General features: G+C 41.0%; 1 protein-coding gene across 2 annotated transcripts; it reads right to left on the bottom strand.

Annotated features, from left to right (window-relative positions):
- Positions 1-106: 106 nt before the first annotated feature.
- polr3a (polymerase (RNA) III (DNA directed) polypeptide A) lies at positions 107-21976 on the bottom strand. 2 transcript variants are annotated; one of them, XM_080517846.1, is made up of 33 exons: positions 21944-21976; positions 21561-21618; positions 21104-21239; positions 19636-19773; positions 19099-19270; positions 18803-18957; positions 18436-18675; positions 17948-18110; positions 17301-17437; positions 17113-17216; positions 16895-17036; positions 16550-16690; positions 16262-16331; positions 15624-15751; positions 15409-15547; positions 13972-14136; positions 13686-13858; positions 12540-12651; positions 11660-11778; positions 10336-10473; positions 8371-8541; positions 6926-7039; positions 5995-6030; positions 5218-5304; positions 5066-5148; positions 4415-4585; positions 3980-4073; positions 3754-3846; positions 3047-3211; positions 2424-2588; positions 1255-1386; positions 869-1001; positions 107-773 (listed from the first exon to the last, which is right to left on the bottom strand). In XM_080517846.1, exons 2-33 carry the CDS (start codon positions 21602-21604, stop codon positions 625-627), a joined length of 4209 nt encoding a protein of 1402 aa, XP_080373972.1. In that variant the 5' UTR covers positions 21605-21618; positions 21944-21976; the 3' UTR covers positions 107-624. The 2 variants fall into 2 exon arrangements, with proteins under 2 accessions (XP_080373972.1, XP_080373973.1); XM_080517847.1 differs by lacking the exons at positions 5995-6030; positions 21944-21976 and having other exon boundaries at positions 21561-21829.
- Positions 21977-22448: the final 472 nt, after the last annotated feature.

The raw sequence follows: 22448 nt of genomic DNA, 5'->3' as shown, positions 1-22448 counted from the left end.
GGAAGCTTCTATTATATTGTTTGATTCTTGAATTATTGCTCATATAAAAAAAAAACACTGCTTTCTTTCCTTGGTTCTTATTGAATAGTTTATTCATGACATTATATACAAATCCTTAGAAGTAAATCAATAAGCGCCTTTGATATAAAAGATATCTGGTATGAAAACACAACCCACACACTTTTCAGGAGAAACAAACTAAACTTCAGAAGTAGAATAAGTTCTGCAGCGTGAATATAAGTGGAAGCAGAGGTTTTCCATTCTGCTCCATGATCACGATGTCATCCTGGAGTCTGCAGCACTTTGTTTTTATCGATGAGAGCATTATTCGTGAATTCTTCATCACACTATGTAGCGTCAACACACCTTGAAAGAAACATGGATAAAGCCAAAACAAACAAAAAAAACCAAACATCTGGAGCCAATGTTAAAACTTTAATTATTTACTCCAATTTGAGATGAGATTTCATTAACTTATGTGTAAATAAACTTGGTTGGAAAAAAAAAAGGCAATCAATGCTTCAGTATGGAATCGAATGACACTGGCAGGCACTTTTGGAGACGGTCCTAATGTCTGTAAACAAAACACTTGAGAAAACAGCCTGTGTGTTTGCTTCCCAGATGCTATGTGACCAGCGGTATGTGGAAGTCTGTACTGTCGAAGAGAAGAGGCCTTTTGGCAGGAGACGGATTCCTGTCCGCTTTGTGGAGGAGCTTAAACAGACCTGTTCCGATATTCATCGGAATCCCCATAATGATGCATTCAGACACCCCTGAAATGAAGAACACATACGATTGACACCCCACACCCCGCAAAGCCACGGAGAGGTAAAGTGAATGTTTTCCCGTAGAAGACGGAGTCATTTACCACAAACGGAGTCCTTCTGTCCGAAATACGCGGCATCAAAGAGATGATCGGCGGTTTTCTCGAAGGAGGCCAGCATGAGGACGCTCTCTTTCATTTTGGCCAAACCGAACCTGGTGATTCCTAAAATCTCCCCCTTTAAAGAACCAAGACGGCACAGATTCAGGGAACATATTCTGTTGTGCAAACGCAAAAACCTCCAGGCAACAACGGGGGTTAGTCTTGCAGTGAGTGCTGAGGACCACGTGAGGCCCCAGCCATCTTTCTTATTATGGTTCAGTGGTGTGATAAGTCCACTGCAGACAAATCAAATCAACTAAAATGAAGAAAGGAAGGAATCTGGTTCTTGTCCACCTCACAACAAATGGAGACGGGAGATGTTTTAGTACCTTATAGGACATGAGATCAGCGAGAAGCATGACGTGACGCCGGTCGATACTCATGCCGTGGTTCACCATCGTGTACTGGATTTCATTGATGATGGTCGATCTGGCTGCCTCGATACCCAGCGTCTTCTCTACCTGAACACACAGAGAGCCGGATCAAAAAAGCATCAGAACCTGAAGAAAAAGGCTCTGCAGTAACAGAAATCAGTTTCATTCGACCGAAGCAATTATGTTGACTATTTCAAACATTTTAGATTTTAATTTTACAGAACTGAATATGATCCAAGATCCCAAGATTTATGTATTTTGAGTCCTGCATTTCCAGAGAAGGCTGGAAAATCATTGCAGCAGCATCGACTTTGTGATGGCCCCATTTCCCATGAAGATATTTCCTTCTCTTTCAGTAAGGCCTTGACGCAGACAGGATGAAGCTGTCAAGTGGTTTTGGGTCACAAAAACCCCCATCTATAATGATCTGAGAGTCACTCACTGAATGGCGCTATTAAAGTCTTGACTGGTGGTTTAAATGAAAAGTGAAGAACGTTGACCAGTGTTTTCCAAAACCAAAGATGATTTCCTAAAAATGCCTAATTAAAAACTACCAAAATGTCATTGGATCATCAATCAGGATGAACTGAAAAACTTAACATTCATATTTATGTCAGAAACAAGAAACTATATTTAGCTGCCAATTACAATCCTACCCATTAATAAAGGAATCTGTGCAGCTCTACGTGGATTAGCAGGTTAATGACTCAGCATAAATTCATTACCTTCAATGATTTTACCCGAGAAACCAAATCAAAAGAAACTTGTGAAACAGCCACAGACAAACAGCTAACATCCTACCTGATGCAAGTTATAAAACAATGCTGGTGTTTGAAATTAAAGTTTTGGAGGACATTTATAATATGATAAAGACACATTTCCTGGTAACTGGCAAAAGATCAAGGACAGCAGCAGTGACAACAATCCTTGTTCTGATTTTATAAGATCAAAGCAACGTGATCTTTTAATTTCACCTTCAATGGCTTTCAAAACAACGAAAAGTGGCTTTAACTCCACATAATAAAAGTTATGTTCGCCTCCCTCTCACTCGACGTAACAGATTGCGAACGAAAAAGAACAGGTGCGCCACGGCTTAGTGGCTTCAAATCTCCCATGTCTCATACCTCGTACGTATTGTTGGAAGTGGTCCTGCTTCCATTCACTCCGTGCGTTGCCATGACAGCTCTCAGGTTGTCGCCCTCCACCAGGAGTTTGTATTTGTTCTTGCCGCTCTGCTCATCAATGTGGATGACGGCTCGGGCGACCTCGGGTATTCCCTGGACCACCACCTGCCGCGTTGAGAAGATTTGACGGTTAAATACAGCGCTCGATGAATCGATGCGGTCCAAGTCGAAATTTAGCCACGCTTCTTTAAATCGACCACGTTTAACCGTGAAGAACATTTCAATCAGACATAGTCAGCCATTGCTAAGAATAGACTTGCCTCAGCAGTGTTTGATAGTCGGCACAAGCACTTTCTGTGTGCAGACTCCAGTTTGAAAGCTCATTAAATTACAATAAAACTCATGTTTCCAAAAAAATAAATAAATAGGATGCTACAGGTAGAAGGCAGCAGACTTGTTATTCAGCGAAACAAACTTGTTGCACACGACCGACATTATCGCTGCAGACACACAAAGCTTCTCGGGAATGAGAGGAAAGTCCCCGTCTGGCATTGGCGCTATATTCTAAAAGTTGAACTTTTTGCAGGAGTCAGCAGATCACTGGGCGGCGGTGCATTTCTCACCTTGGGAAGTTCCTCTTTTAACGACTGCAGCACGTAGTACATTGAGCTTTTGTTGTTCTCTCGCGGAGACACGCAAACCACCGCCTCGCCGTGCACAGCGATGTCTCCGGGTTTAACTCGCAGTTTGGACATGCAGATGGAGTAACGCACCGTTTCTGCGTTGACCTGGAAGTTTGAAGACAATACGAAGGTAAAGAGTCTTCTTTTTTTTTGTTTGAACAAAAAACCTCCAAAATGAAAGAGGAAAAGATTCCTCTGTCATCGCTGTTAATAAAGGGAAGAGTCTTTTATGTATTAATGCTAGGCAGATTAAAACCATTGAATGACGACTGGATATTATCGTTATGATTTATAAAAACGTGGAGGAAAATACTTTGATAAAGTTGTGGGATTTATTGAGTTGCACATCTTACTGTTCCTCTTGCGACATGCAGTGAATATATAATGTTTTCTTTTGGTTTCACTGCCTCTTTTTTCTGTCCGATGCCTTTTATTATTTTTTGCTCTTCATTAACATGTTTGAAAAAAAAATCAATCCTGAAAACAAGATGGAAAAAAGCTTGGAAAATGTATCTGCTATTGACACGAGCTCTTCAAAATTTATAAACAAAGAAAATGTCGTTCAAATGGAATCAATCATTCTGGAGTGAAAGTGGAGACGTGATGTGAACACAGGATCTGAGTCAATGTAAGAAATTGTTTTCAACCTCGAGTCTCAGCAGCCTGATTCTCTCAAGTGACAGTTTTACAAGGATGAAGCAGTCATCTGGGAGAAAAACCTCTTCAATGTACTCGGAAATCTGAAAAGGAGAAGGGGGAGAAAAAAAAAAGAACTTTGTCTTGCACTTCGGTACAATTGTTGATCACACAATCCCATGTTGAAAGACCAACGTCCTTCAAACATTCTCATTTAGAGAAGAAAGGCAGATGTACCTCGCCCAGGAGAGTCTTTTCAATCCTTCCTTTCACCAGCCGGGCAAAGTCTGCATCGTCTTCTATGTCCAAGTGGGCCGTGATAATGGGAGTGCTGAGGGACACACAGAGAACTTTTAATGAAAGCAGCATATTTGTCGGTGTTACACACAGACCGTAGTTCTGTGGCACGGCAGAGTTCAATCTGTCAAATACTCCCACCCTGCCTGAGCCCAGGAATCAGAACGGCGGCTTTGACCCTTCACAGCTTCCAACAATAACAATATTCAACACAAATATTACACCCGTTCATTTCAAAAGGTAGTCGCTATCAAAGACTTCACACACCGCCTGGCAGAATGAATTTCGGGGGGATTTTCAGAAACCTTTGACGATAAAACCTCTTCTTTCAATTAGGAAACATCATGAGCCTCCTTCGCGAATGGCGGATCCTACCTGATGTTCTTGGAGGCGTTGATTATTTCTTTGATGCGAGGGACGCCCAAGGTGATGTTCATGGACGCCACGCCGGCAAAGTGAAAGGTCTTCAGTGTCATCTGAGTCCCCGGCTCGCCGATACTCTGGGCGCACAGGGCTCCGACGGCCGAGCCGGGCTCCATCTGGGCTCTGCACAAGCAAACTCGCCGTCAGACACGGTTTATATATTCCACCAGCGTTGAATAAACTATGAGTGAAGTGAAAAGCTAAAATGCTCCAAAGTCTTACATTTTGAAGGCTGTTTCCAGCTTCAACACACTCCGATTAAGAATTGCAATAAAATCTAGCGTTCTGGGATTTCTGTTTCAAATGGATCAAGCCGACTTCTGGATGAAAAGTTACTGTAGTTTTCTTTACCTTATCCGATGCTGCAGAAATGCTTCCACGGCTTTACAGGTTTTTGAATCACAAGCACCCACTTCATTTCTTGCCTTTTTTGTTTCTTTGCACATTCTCATTGTTAAATCTTTTTCCTCTTCGACTGCAGTAGTAATTCTCTCGTGGCTACAAATGGTTTCAAGATGCATAATCCAACTAAAGTATAGTTCCATCTAGAAGTCGCAGTTTTGCCTCGAACGGTCGACAAAATAAAAATAATGAGCCGGGTACCTCATATATTTGTCTCTGCAAGTCTCGAGAAACTTTTCCAGCTGCGTGGGCGTGATGCGGTCCAGCTGATAGAGGACTTTGGGCTGCAAGACAGAAAAAGTTGCTATCGAAAGCTGAACGGGCCAAACTTTGAATGTCCGGCGACTACCTACCTCACTCGTGCCGTTGTCGTTGATCCCGTATTTATCTCTGGTCTTCTTGATCCTCTCCGACGTACTCTTTATGAATTTCTTTATCTCCTATAATTGGGGAAAGTGTCAAGTGACGTCAATTGCAGGTTTTCATTCAAACCACAAACCAGAGACTTTGGTTCAAAAAGTCATCATGCTGTTGTTAGAGTGCTGCAAAATGCCAAAATGATCATAAATATATATATATATACACATATAAAATATATTAAAAATGTCTTCTTATATCACTATTATTTCACTGCATTAGTGTATTGTATGTAAGCTAAAGAGAAAACAATCCTCAAAAATTACTAAAAATTGATGTCACAGATTAAAACTACAAATTGCAATTCTCAGTAGGATTTTTTAACTAGTAAGTGTTCAAGTTAAAGCAAATTCCTCCACATGTTCAGAACTCGCCCTGCTCAGGTTTAAGCTATCCTCTTGGCTGCACCTAAATAGTAACAATAATGACTATGGTGAACTGTGGTGGCCGATATGAAATCAATTAAATCTTTTGTTAGATACAATAAAGAGTTGCAATGTTAAAGATAGGAAGTATTTAAACTCATGTATTAATCTTTGTAAAGGCCATCGACAATCCCACGTCAAATGTCGGTGTGAGCACAACAGCAAGGCTGGAGTTATTGTATTATAACGTCAACAGATTTTTTTTCAAGACCATATTTGTTTTAATTGTCTAGAATAAACAGCATTCTCTTTTCAGTAAACGTCACTCCACATGCTCGGTCACTGTACCTCCAGGTACTTCTCTGAGCCAGTGTCAGTTAATTCCTTTACATCAGGGTGGAAAAAAATTCACATGTATTATTTACTAGCGCGTTCAACTGAGTGTAACAGGCAATGGCGGTATTGGTCTGTAGAATTCGAAACAACCTTTCTGCTAACTGCAAGTCAAAGGATGTCCGTTCTTTCTCTTTCTGTCTCTAATAAGGACGCTTTAGTGCTGCACTGTTAACATTGGAAACAGGACGACAATTACTTCCTTCAAGAAATGCAGTCTACTGTTAAATGTGCATCAATGTGTGAATGTGTTGTGAGGCTTTCTCACAACTTGGATGAGAATACGTTGTAATCAAGAAAGTGACACGTCTGAAAGAAAGAAAAAAAGATAGACCGACACAAAAAAAAAAACTGTAGCCAAATGTGGTTTTTTTTGGTTGTACTAGACACAAGAGCCTACAGTGATGCACTCATAACCTTAAACTACATAAAACAAATGAGTTCATATTTCTTGAAAGAAAAAAAACATGTCAATGACTATTTTTTAAGACTTGTGTTCAGATGGTTTATGAAAATACCTAAAAGCACTTGGAAGAAAATACTGATGAAGATTGAGCTTATTGTACTTTGACAGGATGAATTATTGTCCAGAAATGTATTCAAATTCTTTGAAATCCAACTATTAAATCTTTGAATATGCTTATGTAGATATTATTTGGAATTTCATTCCACTACACAGATTAAAGCTCTGAACTATTTTCAATATTTCTTTTAGTCTGTTCACATTATTTTCTAGTCTGTATATAAAATATTCAACAACAACAAAAAATAAAAGTATTTGAAACTGCTCTTTGCTGTGACCTTGTGCTGAACCAAGTAAAAGTCTTTGGGGAAGAATCGCGTACGTATAATTTTGATAAGCAGAGGCGAGATGCGAGGAGAATACCTCCAAGAAGCTGTCTCTGCAGCACAAGAAGTCGGCTCTCTTCATGATGGCTTCAGCCGTGAGGACGAGCTCGTTCTGACTGAGCGCCGGCTCGTCTCGACACGTGTACACCGCCTGTGGCCAGGGGACAAAAAGAGAAAAAAAGAAAAAAGTTGAGCATTTATTTTGAAGGACATCAGTGCTGGGCAGCTTGAGGAGATAAGAGCTTGCAATGGACGATCCTACTTGCAGCTGAATCTACTTGAAGGTGAAGTGGAATTATGATCATACGGATCCCAGTTCTTTTCCAGTAGTTCAAGGTCATGTTCATTTTCAAACAACCACCCCACTGAAGTGAAGAATATTGCTGACATGAATCTTTTTTTTTTTTTATCATCTTAGTACTCCATTATCGACTATTCACTTTGCATGCTGGTATGATAATGGAGTCAAATCAGAGTCACCAGTGGACCGAACCGGCGCTGTGTCCGGAGGAGAATATCCCTATAGAGAGAGTGCTGTTCACATACAGGGTCTCTGTGCCTGTAATTAAAAATGGGTCTTTTTTTAATACAACTTATGTGAAGCTGGATTAATTACTTCCCATTTGTCTAAACATCGTTGCTCCTGGATTTACAAATATGAAGCCATCCTGAATGATCCGAGCGACTTTTAATTTGAGTGTTTTTAACTGGGTGACAGTTTGTGCTTGTGGAGAAACACACGGTGCATAATGACATCACATTTAAAACTGAGTAAATGCACTTTAACACCTTAATATCGCAAAAATAAAAAACCAACCAATTACTGCAAACTGTCCAACAGAGAAAATTGAAATGCCTTCAAGTGACATACAATCCTGAAATGCTTAAACTGTATCACAAAGTAATGTTGGCCACTCAGTTGCAGGTTATATATTTATATAGAGAGCTGCCACTGATACTTGCATTGGAAAAGTATCTACACTGTGGTTTGTTTTTAGTGTCAGTAGTGTTTATCTTCAGAAACACCAAACAGGGTCTGAAACATTAAAGAGGAAAATCTACAAATGAATATACTATGTTGTGTGTGTGTGTGTTCATTATATATAAGGAAATGAGTTGACAATAAAGTCCTTGAGAGTCGTAAAAGAAAACAGTTACAGCCTCATACACAACATAGTTGTGGATAAAATAAATAAACAGGAGAATCATGATAAGAGCCAACTTCCAAGAACTTTCTTTCCAGCGATAGATAAGACCGTAAACAGAAGAAAGGGCATCTTCATTGTAAATGAATTCCTACTGGAAATAAAACAGAAGCCTTCTGCTTTCAATAACGCATCTTTTGATTCCATAACTTTCCCCCCCAAATAAATGCAAAGTTAAAGGATTGCACATAAAAGAAACCCCAAAAAACCGAACTCTGCAGTGATCGTCAAAATCAACGTGTGCGTTCCATGTTCCATGGTCCTAAATCCGACTCACTCGAATGTTGTCGAGCACTCTCTTGAATTCCAGCGGTTCATCCTTTCCCTCCATCGCAGCAGGATCCAGGCCGTCGCCTCCATAGATGAACTGGATGATGTCCCCAGTGGAGCTGCGCACGGTCAGGTCGTACTGCGAGCACAAATCCTCCAAAGACTTCACCAGACGCCTCTGAAAAGGGAAAAAATAAATAAAAAATAACAATCACAAAAATATTTAGGTGCTAATGTCCAAACAATTCTTTATTTTGCTTTCGCACAGCTGTTTGCAAAGTATTCATTCAAGATGGTCAATTACACGGGAGAATGTTTTTTCATAATATTATCCTACTTGCAGTTGTTCCATGCACAACTATTTGAAAATACTTCTCATGGCCATGTATTGCCTTCTGAAAAATATGACTATGTAATTGTTAGTCTTATGTTGAGTGTTTTGTAGTGGTGACTTAAAAACTGAAGAGTACACAAAATCAAAAGTGGCAAACTCAAGTAGACTTTTCAGGTTTGTGCTCGTCGTTTGACTAGTAATTTTTTCCCCCTAATAGTGTACCGTATTTTCTGCCCTATAAGGCGCACCGGGTTATAAGGCGCACCTACATTGATTGACATAATTTACAACTTCCTTCATATATAAGGCGCACCGCCCTATAAGGCGCATGGAATAGACCAGTGGTCGGCAACATTTATAGCTCAAAGCCATTAGGTTACATTTTCCACTGATTCTAACACCCAGAGAGGTGCACACACTTTATTTTAATAGTCTACCTGCAGCCTATGCCAGGACGACACTACACACAAAACCTTCTTCACTACTGGTTGACAACTTACAACTACCGGTAATAATAATAATAATAATAATAAACTAAACTACATGAACTAAGCAACAAAAACACAACACAACACAATTATTACCGACACCACAAACCAAATATAACCCCCAATAATTGCATTTAAAACACCACAAACAGCTGCAATGAATTATGGGAGTTTCTATCGGCTGCACTGAGGAGCTCAGGTTGAATTTGTCGCTGCAAGGCATGATGTCCCATCATGCCTTGCAGTGACAAATTCATGTTTTGTGTTGTTGGAGGTTATTGTGGCTCGTTGTTGGGCTTGGTGTTGATTGTGTTTATGTTGTGTTTTTGTTCCCCAGTTTAGGGAGTAATTATTTCATCTAGTTTATTTTGGTTTGTTAGAATGTTGGTGTGCAACCATGAGTGATTAAGGTGTTGTGTGGAGTGTCGTCCGCTCTGAAGATCCGGTTGCGAAGTTAGAGTTGTCAAAATAAAAGCTTCTGGTTGTTCAGCTGTCAAATAGCAGTCTTGAGTAGAACAATCGTCCATATATAAGGCGCACTGGGCTATAAGGCGCACTGGCAGCTTTTGAGCAAATTTGAGGTATTTAGGTGCGCCTTATAGGGCGGAAAATACGGTAATGCCCCACAGTGTAACAGCAAAACGTTTTTACGTTTTGAGCGAGGCATCTTGCTACATTATTGACCAGATTCATTTTATAACATTCCGGGCTCAACATATTTATTACATTATGGACATTTTGGGTTTTATTACATTTTGTTTTTAATAACAATTTGGGTTCTGACAGAGCTTCGGGGCTTCTCTTTGTGGACTTTGCATGTCCTCGTATGTGGGATTTGGGGTTTTGTTCAGTCCAAAACCATGCATTTTAGAGTAAATGTTGAATGTGACAGTGTTCGGCTGTGGCTTCAATATTCAGCTGGGAGGCCCGAACTGGATAAAGATGGAAATAAAATTAATAGATCTACGCAAGTAAGGGATGTATTAACACTTAAACACACTGTAACTTCCAAAACAGTCCACTGGACAAACAGCAGAGACCGATAAAGACTCTGCAGGAAAGCATATGCTCTCATTCTGCCATTTGTCAACGGCATGACAACATTACACGGAGGGGGAAGAAAAAAATAAAGGCAGCAGCACACAATTACCTGCATGTATCCAGTCTCTGCAGTTTTCACAGCGGTGTCCACCAGACCCTCTCGACCAGCCATGGTGTGGAAAAAGAACTCGGTGGGTGTCAAACCGGAATAGAAGCTGTCAGCCACAAAGCCTTTAGCAGCCGGCAGCTGAGGGGAAAACATCACTGAGACATTAATTGAGTGTCTGGATACTCTGGAAACATGACACACATGCACTTTTATGTCATCGAGGCCCAGTGCTGTCTATCATAGGGTTTTGTTTGTTGTGTTTGTTGTGATTCTGCACAAACAGATGCCTAAATAAATCCATTTCAAAGGCCAAGAGAGCTCCGGTTAAGAACTGAATGTGACACATCACGGTTCCAATCAAACATTGATTTTCATGTCTGCTTTCTCAGAAACATGAGAATGCTGACATTTAAAACAATTTAGCAAGCGCCATCCATTTACAGATCTTTATCTTTGACCTAATAAGCAATCAGGAAACACTGTGCTCGGACTGCAACAACGAATCGAGAAAATCGATTAAATGTGATTATTCAAAGTGTAACGAATTTCATTATCGATTCGTTGTGTGATTTGTGTGTCACTCGGCCGGCGTTCGTTCTCCAGGAAACAAAACGGAAGTTGCGGCGCGGCAGTCGAGCTCGCCGGCTAGCCGCTGGAGTACGCTCGGATGCGGGGAGACAAAACAAAACAAGAACTAGTGCAAAGCGGACGATGTAAACAACAACAGAGGATTCTTAAGGCCCCGGCTGAGGTTATCGTTGTAACGTCACATCTGTGGAGCTCTAAGCCCCGCCTACTTTTTAACCTACGTTCTGGAGGAAACGCACCAGATTTGGCTCTGCTTTACCTTACTGCTCCGTACCGCTGTTTGATCTCGCAAAAATATAGACAATTTCATTCCATACAATGTGACCACAACAAAGAAACACTTTGAAGTGTAAATTTAAAGGTCATTTATAGCAATATTTTACCAGTCTGGTCACTCAGGATGAACCTGGGCTGGATGTGGTCCCTGAAGTACATTAAATCTTATTTAATCATTATCTTGTACACATCTTATGTGTATATATGTATTTATATTGTACACATCTTGTATCGGTTCAGTGCTTTTAAATAATCGCAACATATTTGATGTTTGGTTCGTTTAATATCAACTGGTCCTATAATTTGAAATGGATTTTTTTTAACCAATTCATTGATTAATCGAAAAAATAATCGACTGATTAATCGATTATTAAAATAATCGTTAGTTGCAGCCCTACACTGTGTATTATCCCTTTGTGGAAGAACAATGAAAACAATGCATAAATACATCAGTGCTTACTTTTGAGTGTTTTTCAAAGTGAGGCAGAGAGCGATTCTCAAATCCATCAGGTACTCGAGAGCCACTTATAGCCTGCTGGCCCACACAGGCAATCATCTGAGAGATATTAATGAACGATCCTGTATGTACACAGACAAGATACAGATGAGAAATTGTGTACAAAATTTAAAATGGAAATAGAAAAAAAAAAAAAAAGAACTCCCCATCTGGAAGTGGTTCGATCACAAAAGCTGACCTGATCTTCTTGAGATATACAATATAAACACTATATAAACACAAGCGCCCCGGCTCATCTGATCGATGCGCATATAAATTCTCCCTACAGTAAATTCAAACACGCTGCTCTCTTTGGTTGAATCACACTTGAGTAAACTAGTAGTTTCCTTGCTGTGCAACAAAATATCCAATCTGTAATTACTGCTTTGATTACCAAAGGACATATCAGCAAATATCAAAAGTAAATTGCAGTTTTATTAGTCAGCATGTACTGAGTGTTACATTTTGCGTCATTCAAATTGACTATTTATAATTAACTCTTCATTGAGGTGTTGATTTGTAAACATTGGTTGACAACAGAGAGTAATCTTCTCTCACAAACACATTTTACTTTAATTCAATAAAAACTAGACACCTACTTCTGTAATGCTTTCAGTCATTGTTGTTTATTTCTGGATCAGACTGTGTATAAAAGCAAATGCCTGCTTATGTTACAGCAAGGTCACTTTACAGACGTCACATCCCATAAATCAATTTACACAACCCATATCAACTGCCTTTCTTTGTCTACTATTATTCATGAGCCTTGTATTCAAGAAAAGTTAAAGCTGAGCCGCTAATTGAGATTTCTTGAACAGTTCCACGTTATTTCCATGGAGCTTACCTTTGGAGCCACAAAGCGCCATAATTAGAGGGCTGTTGCTCTTGTCAAGCTCTCTGAGGCAAGCGCTCCCAGCTCGGTCTCTGATGACGGACAGCTCTTTCAAGATGAGGGCCTATTGACAAACGCATCCGACAGAAAACATTAGTACCTGAAAGACATGAATGTCATCTACCTCCCTGCACAAGGTTTCCCATCACAATACAATCCACTCATAACAAATGGAAATGAGGCAAAGACTAAGAAGTACAAACTAATGCAGACACAATTCTCTTTGATTTTGTTTTTTCAAGGTGAATGTTTTATGTGTTGTGGCAGTAGAATTGAAAGCACTTTCACTGAGACGACAGAATGGAAATACAACTGCGGCCAATAGCTCCTTTGACAAACCAAATAGTGGTATTTGGTTTTATGTCGGCCGTCTGAAAGTACTCGTGACGAAGACTTTGATCGGATTCTAGTTGCTGTGACTCACTTATTAGTGTTCGTCCGAACATTTCATAAAAACATCAAACGAATGAAATATATAAGCACGATCACTCTGAAGCTTTTCCTCACAGAATACAGACGGTCAGACAGGACAGGAAGATGAATTGAAATGAAAATATATTTGAGGCAGAGATTTAAGAGATTTATTAGAAACTGCTAAAGTCAATTGCTTGCCAGGTTTGCTTCCAATATATAATTATTAGAAAAATTATGGTAGGTTTACTTTTGTCCACATATCAGCTGGAATAAGAACTTTTGCCTGACCAGAGTGACAGATGAGATGTTTAGAGATGAAGCTCAGGAGCCATGTGGACAATGGATTTAGAATCATACCAGTGATGGACTGTAGAGCAATTGCAGATGTCAATACATTTTTTATCAATGACAAAACAAATGTTCTTTGTGCTTTAGTTAGCATTTTTTTTCTCCTTGTAAAGCTCCAACACTGTCCTAGTTTCTTCCTCCAAGCTGCACAGACTGTGTCTGTATCACTAAATACAGTGGCAGAATCGCTTCTAGTACTAATAACAGCATCAGTGTTTTGTCTGGGGAGCGTTCCTAGAAAAATCAGTCTTTCGAAGGATGAGTCACTTTGGTAGCAAGGTGTTGCTTTCACAGGGCACAACGAAAAAGAAAGTGGAGGAACGAGATGCGCTGTACCTCCAGAGTCTCCTCGGCCGTGCAGCCCGGCTGCTGCTGTAACTTGCCCGTCGCCAGAGCCTCAATGTATTCGTCACATTTTTTGTAACCGTCATCCAGCAGGTCGTGTTTGGCCTTGAGCAGACCCTGGCCAGGTGTCACGTCACCAATTCCAATAGAGAAACCTCTGTTGGCTGAAAGTTCAAACAACATCAATTCAGAATAACATAATAATCATTGTGTGATAAATTCATATCAAACTACTAGAGTATTATCAGACACTTTGGGAAAAATGTCTGTCACCTACATAGATACACTGGAGCAAGTCTTGCCAAGCGAGACATGGCGTTGGCAGCCTCAAGCTGTCCCCAGTCTCTCAGCAGGATGTAGAAAATGTTGTTCTTGGAGCCAGATCCCAAGGTACCTTTATCCAAGCTGCCACACATAAGCTCGCTGTTGTGAATCACCACGACTGAAGAGTGCCAAGAGAAAAAGACAATCATTAGGTCATGAATAGAAATGAAAACAAGCTGGAGCGGAAAAAAAACATGCACTGATACTTTTCAGAACATATCAAGGGGCTAATTAGAGAATTTGGAGAACATGTGGCGGTCTCCAAAAATCTGCAAGTCCGCCCCCCAAACATCCATGACATTGACGCAAGTCATAATAAATAAGAACACACTTCTTATTTGGGGAGCTCCAAAGGTCGGGGGGGCAAAGCTACTGAAGGCTTTACCCCCCGTAGTGGATAGATTGCCTGGCGGTACAAAGAGGTGGACAGATGGGGGGGTCAATGTACAGGAGATCGAGATACGGGGGAACAGGTTGTGGATTATCTTGAATACGAGGACCAGAATCTTGAAACCTATGCATTGGTGAACTGGGAGGAAGTTTGAGAGATGGAGGAGGATCTGGGCAGCCGGGTTTTGGTTGAGTTGGAGTTTATGGAGGGTTTTTAGTGGAAGGCCACAGGAAAATCGAGTGGCGATGACCCCAGGATGGCGCTGCTGTCGGCTGTGAGCGACAGACAGAGGCGGTGGGTGTGTCACGCGTGGAAGACAGCTGAGCGGGTGATGTCACTGAAGTGAGACTGAAATGATAAGTAGCTGTCGAGGATGACGCCCAGTCTCTTAACCTGGAGGTGGGAGAGATGACGGAGCTTTCAATTTTGATGGTTGAGGCCATTGTTTTTTGAAAGATTGGATTTAATACGGATGAGGAGGGCCACAGTTTCATTTGAGTGAAATGTGAGAGCCAGGTATTTATTTCCTGCGAGCATTCACGGAGGGAAATGGGAGGAGGCTGGAGGAGGGTGTCGTGGCGAGGTGGAGCATCGGTGTCATCCAACTGGATGTTATATTTCGTAAAGATACTGCCGAGGAGGGCGAAAGTAGATTGTGAAGAGGAGAGGACCCAGTACAGAACCTTGTGGAACACCTGAAGTGACGGGGGCTGGCTGGGACTTAAGGGAGTGGGTTTCGATGAATTGTTGCGCCCTGAGAGATTTGATTTAAAGCACATCTCTATGGCCGCTTTGAATGTGATGATTTGAAGGGTGATGCCAATAAAGGAGAGCCTATGGGGGAGGATGTGTGAGATGGTGTCCAAGGCAGCACTCTGGCCCAACAGGATGACGATGGTGAGAAGTCAGCGGCCATGAGGAGGTCATTTGTTAATTTTATAACAAATGACAACCAGAACAGAGGTTTGCTTGGTCAACGTCGACATTAAAGACACTCACATGAGTCATTGTAACAGAGATCTTCTCCTTTCCCACAGTACTGTTTGCCTTTGGTCCGCAGGTTTGCGTTGACTGGACACTCCTTACTGGGCTTGAGGATCATGCTGAAGATCTGTTTACCTGTCCACAGAGCCATGGGCTGGTGGATACAAATTACACTGTTAATCATTGGTCGCAGGCACATTTCATATGACAAGTTCATTTTAGTGGCGTACCTTCACAATAGCCGGGTGAGGCAGATCGATCCGGACCTTTTCATCTTTGCCCACAAGGATCGACGCCACAATCTGACAGGCTTTCGATCGGTCAAAGAAGGTGTCCTTCAAGGTCAAGAGGTAGGCACCTGGGTGGCAGATATAGGCATGCAAGTCAGTGCAACTTAAATGTTGCTGCATTTCAAATATTGATCTAGTGCACTCGGTTCAGGCAAATACCTACGCGTCACGTAGTTTTATCATTCAGTTTTAAATAAATGACAGGATGAGCCAAATACTAATTCTTAGGTTGTTTCTCACATTCCATATTATTGCTGGAGTTGCGCCATCATTTCAATTCACCTCCTTCCCACTAAAATCAGCTCTAAAAATATGTATTTTAATAAAAATAATTACAGTTTGAACCACCAGCTCACTGCAGTCCACAGAGGAGCCTCGCCCAACACCTTGAAAACGACTATTTTAAATCTCTTTGACAAATTATTCACATTTTGAGACACATTTTCATGCTGAAATATCGGCGTCATCTCAGTAGTCATACATCACAGATTTAACAGGCAGAGGCCTGTAATCCAGGAACATCGTATGACATAAAAACTGAGAACTGAGATATTTGTGCCGCACGTCACCGCACTGACCTGTCAAAAAGTCCTGAATAGCGGCAATCAAAGGTTCGCCGTTTCTCGGGGTGACGAGATTTGCTTTCGTCTGGAAGGAAGGAAAAGATTATCAATTGTGTCAAACCGCAATTTCACAGCAGTGAAGCTCCAAGAAACAGCCGCTCTTGAATGTCAACAGTGACTGGCAGGTGTGTGTGTGTGTGTGTGTGTGTGTGTGTGTGTGTGTGTGTGTGTGTGTGTGTGTGTGTGTGTGTGTGTGTGTGTGTGTGTGTGTGTGTGTGTGTGTGTGTCTCTGAGGACACGTACCCCCATCAGGACCAAAGCTTCAGCTTTGGCTTCTTCAGTTTGTGGTAGATGAAGATTCATTTCGTCCCCATCAAAGTCAGCATTGTATGGCGTGCACACACACTCGTTGAATCGAAACGTCCTGTGAGGTTTGACTTGGGCCTGGCGGGTTGAGATAAATACACACGATTGAATAAATGCTGAAGAAGCTGAAGAAAAACAGAAACCTGCAGCTGCAATGGGTTCATTAAAGTTGATAATGACATTATCTTGACAGAATTGCCATTGTATTAAAATAATCACTGAGCTGCTGAAGTCAATGTCGCTATCAAACTTGAACAAATAATGGTTTTGGTAGAACCTTACAATGTGAGCCATGATGCTGAGTTTGTGCAAAGACGGCTGTCGATTGAAGAGGACAATGTCCCCGTCTATCAGGTGCCTTTCCACCAAGTCGCCGAACCTCAGCTCCTGAGCGATCTTTTCACGGTTTCCGTATTTCAAAAACCTGACGGGCAGAAAAAAGTGGATTGATTATTGCTTTTCTCTGTCACTTTGAGCACTGCTTTCCATTCCAGCCGAACCTTTTGATCTGTGTGGAGCGGTTCTGGATGAAATTGGCTCCGGGGTGAACATCTGGGCCGTTGCGCACGAGTTTTCTCATGAGCTCCAGATTGGCTTTGTTTACCTGCAGGCAGCAGCAAATTCAGCACAGCGCAACTCCAGTAAGAGGCTCAAAGCGAATTGGCTTCAGTCATAAAGTGGAACTTGCCCTCTCGGGGTATGTGAGGATCTTGGCAACATGCACCGGGACGGCCACCTCGTCGATTCTCAGGTTTGGGTCTGGAGAAATGACAGTTCTGCCAGAGAAGTCCACTCTTTTCCCAGAGAGGTTTCCTCTGAACCGACCTGATCAAAGAAAACATTCAGAACAATCACTTCACACTTTTTGGGACAAGTCATTGAAACACTAGAGTGTATTTTACCACCAAAATATATTTAATACTGAGCTATACTTAACTTGTGCATCTATTTAGAATCAGTTGAAAGATTATAAGGCATCAACCTACAGTGGAATCCGTTGGAGGGAGCGAAACTGACCAAAATGATACGTATTTTATCATTTAAAAAGTGAGTTCTTCCTAACTGGGATGCATTTATTTTAGACTTTGTATAACAAGAACTGCATATTTTTATATTTTTGAGATCCACCGTCTAATTAATGTGTTATAATGTTGCTATGCAGTGACTAAAAAAGTGTTTTTTTTTCACAATTGCATCATATAAATCACCATCAATATACATTTGAACCGATTAAATATCCAAATAGCCCCCCCTGGGAATACCTCAATGCAAAAATGAACAAAAAGTAATACTTTTCAATATTTCAAAGTGAATATTCCATATTTCTTTAGATACCTTGCTTTCCCTTAAGTCTCTGCACAAAGCCTCTGGTCCATTTCTTAGGTGCCATGTTGAGGGGGATGCCGGACAGTTCGCTGTTGATATAAAGGGCACACTGCAGCTGGAGGAAGTCCCAGTCCTCCATGATCATCTGCGTCTTGGCGCCAGTCATTCGATGCTGAATAACACAAAGATTCACTCAGTCTGTGTGTAAAATAAAGAATTTGATACCTGCATTGAAGGCTTCGTGTCGTCATATGATCGGGTGAAGGTCCGAACAAAATTCATGATCGATGTTTAGTCTAAATTGATGGAAAGCTTTCCGAAGGGTCTTCTGGATGCGCAGGAGTAGGTTTAAAGTTTTTAACAGTGTCTGGAACAGTGATATCCTCTAATACTGTGAAAACAAGTGCGAGTCAAATCTGATTCGATGCAGTTGCGGTTAAATTTTGCTAAAAGCTGATTTCCCTTCTCGCAACACAGGGTGCTTTCCCAGGTCCAACCTTTTTGATGACGTCGTTGAGGAAGATGATCTCCGTCAGCTTCATGGTGAGGTCGTCCTCGTTGGTGCCTGATTTAAGGTCGCTGACGACAGAGGGTCGAATGCACAGAGGGGGCACGAGGAGACGAGCGATGATGAGGTCGGCGGGTTTCCCCGCCTCGGGGTTCATCAGCAGCAGGGGGACGTCCTCCAGAGGAATCCTCTTGAAAAGGTTCAGCACCACCAGGGGGTTCAGGTTCTCCTGCAGAGGAAAGGGGGATCAAGGAGAAACGTGACAAGGCAAAACTTTTAATTTCATTACCAATGGTCAGACTGAATAATTACAAAGTGAAATTCAGGACCAGAGTGAAACACTGAAGGTAAATCACCTGAGCTCTTGTGAGCAGAGGCTCCACAAGTTTGTTGTGTTCGATGGCGATATCGAAGGACTGCATGAACTCCGACACGAAGGGGTCCACCACTTTCTTGGTGGTTTTATACTTCTCATGAATGATCTTAAGAAGGCCGCATTTCTTCACTGGTCCTACAGAGTAAAAACAACACATGATTTAGGAATTAAAAAAAAATAATAAGAAGAATTTATTACACCGTAATGTGAGAGTTGAAGACAAAATATATATATATATATATTTAAAAAATCTATCATTTAAATGTCTCTTGTCACCATTAAAGGCGCCGCAGTTTAGACAGATTGTCCTTTTGCGGCATTTATCAGAGATCTTCTTCTTCAGACCGCGTTTCTGGAGATAGGCCAGGTTTGGACGTTTCAAGTGATCCATGAACTGCAGTCTCTCTTCTTTGGTCAGCATGATGTTTGAGCAGGTCTTACAAACCATCTGTGAACAGGACAAAATACCACATTACAGTAGGAAATGGAAATACTGTTTCTGAAGCAAAGATGTAAAAATGAAGAAACTCACTTCACATTATCATTTTATGGTATAATGCAAAGATTATGCTTCAGTCTACTTGTTTGAACTGCAACACTCTACTGACATCTAGAGGAATAGTTATAGTTCTGCTTCCAGATGGTGCGAGCCTCACAAAATAATCTTTCATCAATGAGAGGATTTTGATTTTGATATGAGCAATGTGCTGCAGAGCAGATCTGACTCTAAACCTATTTAAAAATATATACACCTTTCCATTTATGCTAATACATGGTGTGCAAACAGTCCTAACAATGGCACCGTGAACTTACCTGTAGGATGCCTATGATGGCTTTAAAGTAGCCAACATGGAAACACGGCAGCTCCAGATCCAGATATCCATAATGTCCTAAGCAATCGGCCAGGTTCTTCCCACATGTCAAACACGGTCTGTCTTTCTCACTGGTGCCCTGCAGAGAACATGAAATCAACCAACTATGATCATCTCAAATTCAAGACATGGCAGTTTATTCCATTAAAACTAAAAAAAGGATAAAACATTGTAAAGTGTTAACAGAATTATTTCATGAAACAATAGATTGGTCATTCATATACAAAGCTACAACTGTGGCAGCTCATGATTCTGCTCATTATGTTACGAGATTAACAAAATATCAATGTCTTGCTCTGTTTTTATGACTAAAATTAACAGGCACTTAGTTCACCATGTCACTTAATGTCATATTCATAATTACTGTTGATAGAAAAGCTTTGTCAATGTATGTAATAGCACTTAAAAGATCTAATCTGTTTCCCATCATTATCAATATTAGACAAAAAGCAGTGGCTGACTAAAGAGATTTTCATGTAATAAACACTCATTGCTCACAGTCATATTACGCTTCTGTACGTCTCATATTGACCGAACTCTAAAAAGCTGTTCTTTTATGCTCGATACCCTTTTGTTTTGTCTTGGAATTGGCTGTTTGTTACATTTTAAATGCACAATATAAGCGCTGCCTCACAGGTGGTGGTGCAACATGCTGCTTTATCCATATATCTTTACAGGTTGGTGTGGTGGTTTAGCACTCTCGCATCACAGCGAGTTCGCAGGGTATCCTTGTGAGTGCGTATCTTTTCTCTCGGTAGAAGTTTGCATCCACGGTCCAAAAACTTTGAGGTAATCGGTGCTGCTGAATTGCCTGTTGGTGTGAATGTGACAGCGTTTCGCCGTGTGAATTTCAATGTCGCCCTGATACGAAGACTTTCTTGGATAAAGTACGTCTTATGTTGCAATGTATATTTAACTGCTGTACTTTTTAGCTCTTGTAAGATTTCTCATTTTCAAATCAAATGTTTTCAGTTTTATTCAAATATGCTTATTTTGTTATATAGTCTTGTTTTTATCTGTACTAAGCTTTTCGTTTGCGGCAGCTATACTGTATTGTTGCCGAAATGAGCAACACAAATAAAGTTGCCTTGCCCAAAGTGGTATAAATGATGGATTGATTATTCTAACTCATTAAAAAAAGGGGGGGGGGCGCAATGGAAAGAAAAAGCCTTTACGTACGGACATTTCACTCCAAGTTTCTCCAAATGCTGTTCAAATAACTTGCATGTAAATTATTACCTTAACGTGAAAGTTAAGGTAATTTACATATGACCATTTTTTTTTACCATTAGTTGCTACACAGCTGATGCCAATCCACAATGGTTGTAAATAAGAGAAAATGTGGTCAGACCATGTTGTCATGCTTTGTATTGTGTGTGAAAAGAGCCTCTTTGGTCTCCAGGTCGTACCATGCGGTGGTCCAACACTCCGTAGGGCAGAGGGGAGTGTTTGGTGTCTTGGCTGTACAGATTCTTACTGACCACCTGGATGTGAGCCTGCTGACGCATCTGCTCTGCAGATTTCATCCCAAAGCAGATGTGGCTTCTGCAAACACACGGACAACCAGAGAACATCTCATTTCCAAGGCAAGTGCACTCTTGCTGTGTGAAGAATGTCCTGCTATTTTAAAGCGATCGACCTGATTCAACTTATTCTGGAGCGAATGCGCCGAAATGACACGAGCTACATTATTAGGACTCAAAGGACAACACATAGAGATGTTGAAATATACACAAATGAGAATAGCATGTGTTATCTAAGCCCAGGAAAGCTCCACACGCTCCTTTCAAACACACTCAAACTTCCCAGTGCTGATTGGCTGCAGCGAGCTCACGAGCTAACCAGCTAGCATTCTGCATTACTCACATTTTCTTCGCCACATCCGTCTCTCGGAACTGCTCCTTCACCATTTTGACACCTTCGTCTAAACAAACAACAATATGAGGTTGTTAACTAATATTTTGTCTCCATTCGACCTTGCTAGGCTTTGCGTGAAACCAGCATGCTGTCACTGTTGTGGAGCTGCTAGCAGCGAGCGACATGCCGCAATGTATTGCAATGTGAGCCTCAGCGTCGCTGCCTTCATGGTCCCTGTGGAAAATATGTTGATAAGCGTTTGGGACTTTTGGAAAACGTGAAAAATAACGTGCAATAACTCTTAAAGTGTTTATAATGTTTTATAAATACGTCTTATTTACGGGGGCTGATATCGTAACAACGAAAATCACTGTAACGAGTAGTAGACATACGGAAGTCAAGCAGGGTCCTTGAACGCCCCACAGTTCCACGGTCAACAAGAGTTAAAAAGAGAAACTGGTTGGCGAGAAGGGTCAGGAAAACTTGAGTGCTGCCACCCAGTGGACAGAAGCGGTCACACAAGAAGTTTAATTAACAGATTCCTTTATTGGAATGAATGCATGAATGATTGAATGAATGAATTCATGCATGCATGAATGAATGAATGAATGAATGAATGAATGAATGAATGAATGCCATAAAGCTAAATGAAGAGAAATAATTCATTGTTTCTCATTTTTGGTGAGTGATGCTACTAAAAGCAGTTTGTTTCTTGTGCATTTTGTGCAGGGTTACGTTACAATGACATGTATTTATTTATTTATTTATTAGAAGAAGAAAAATAATTGTGCTATCATCAGTCAGTGAATGTTTTTGAGATGCACTTTATTCATGTGTACTAAAGTTAATGAGCTAACCAGCATGTCCATTTTTCCTAAATTTAGCATCTACTTTCAG

Source organism: Blennius ocellaris, assembly GCF_963422515.1.
Source record: "Blennius ocellaris genome assembly, chromosome: 21".
Taxonomy (NCBI): domain Eukaryota; kingdom Metazoa; phylum Chordata; class Actinopteri; order Blenniiformes; family Blenniidae; genus Blennius; species Blennius ocellaris.
Note: the sequence above shows the minus strand (reverse complement) of the source record. Positions and strands in the feature narration are given on the sequence as shown.

Excerpts from the sequence above, each read along its gene's own strand:
- polr3a (XM_080517846.1), bottom strand. The coding sequence starts at position 21,604 with ATGGTGAAGGAGCAGTTCCGAGAGACGGATGTGGCGAAGAAAAT. Across the intron at positions 21,240-21,560 it reads ACGGATGTGGCGAAGAAAAT|AAGCCACATCTGCTTTGGGA; the intron begins GTGAGTAATGCA and ends GTGTGTTTGCAG. Across the intron at positions 15,752-16,261 it reads TATTCAGGACTTTTTGACAG|GTGCCTACCTCTTGACCTTG; the intron begins GTCAGTGCGGTG and ends TCTGCCACCCAG.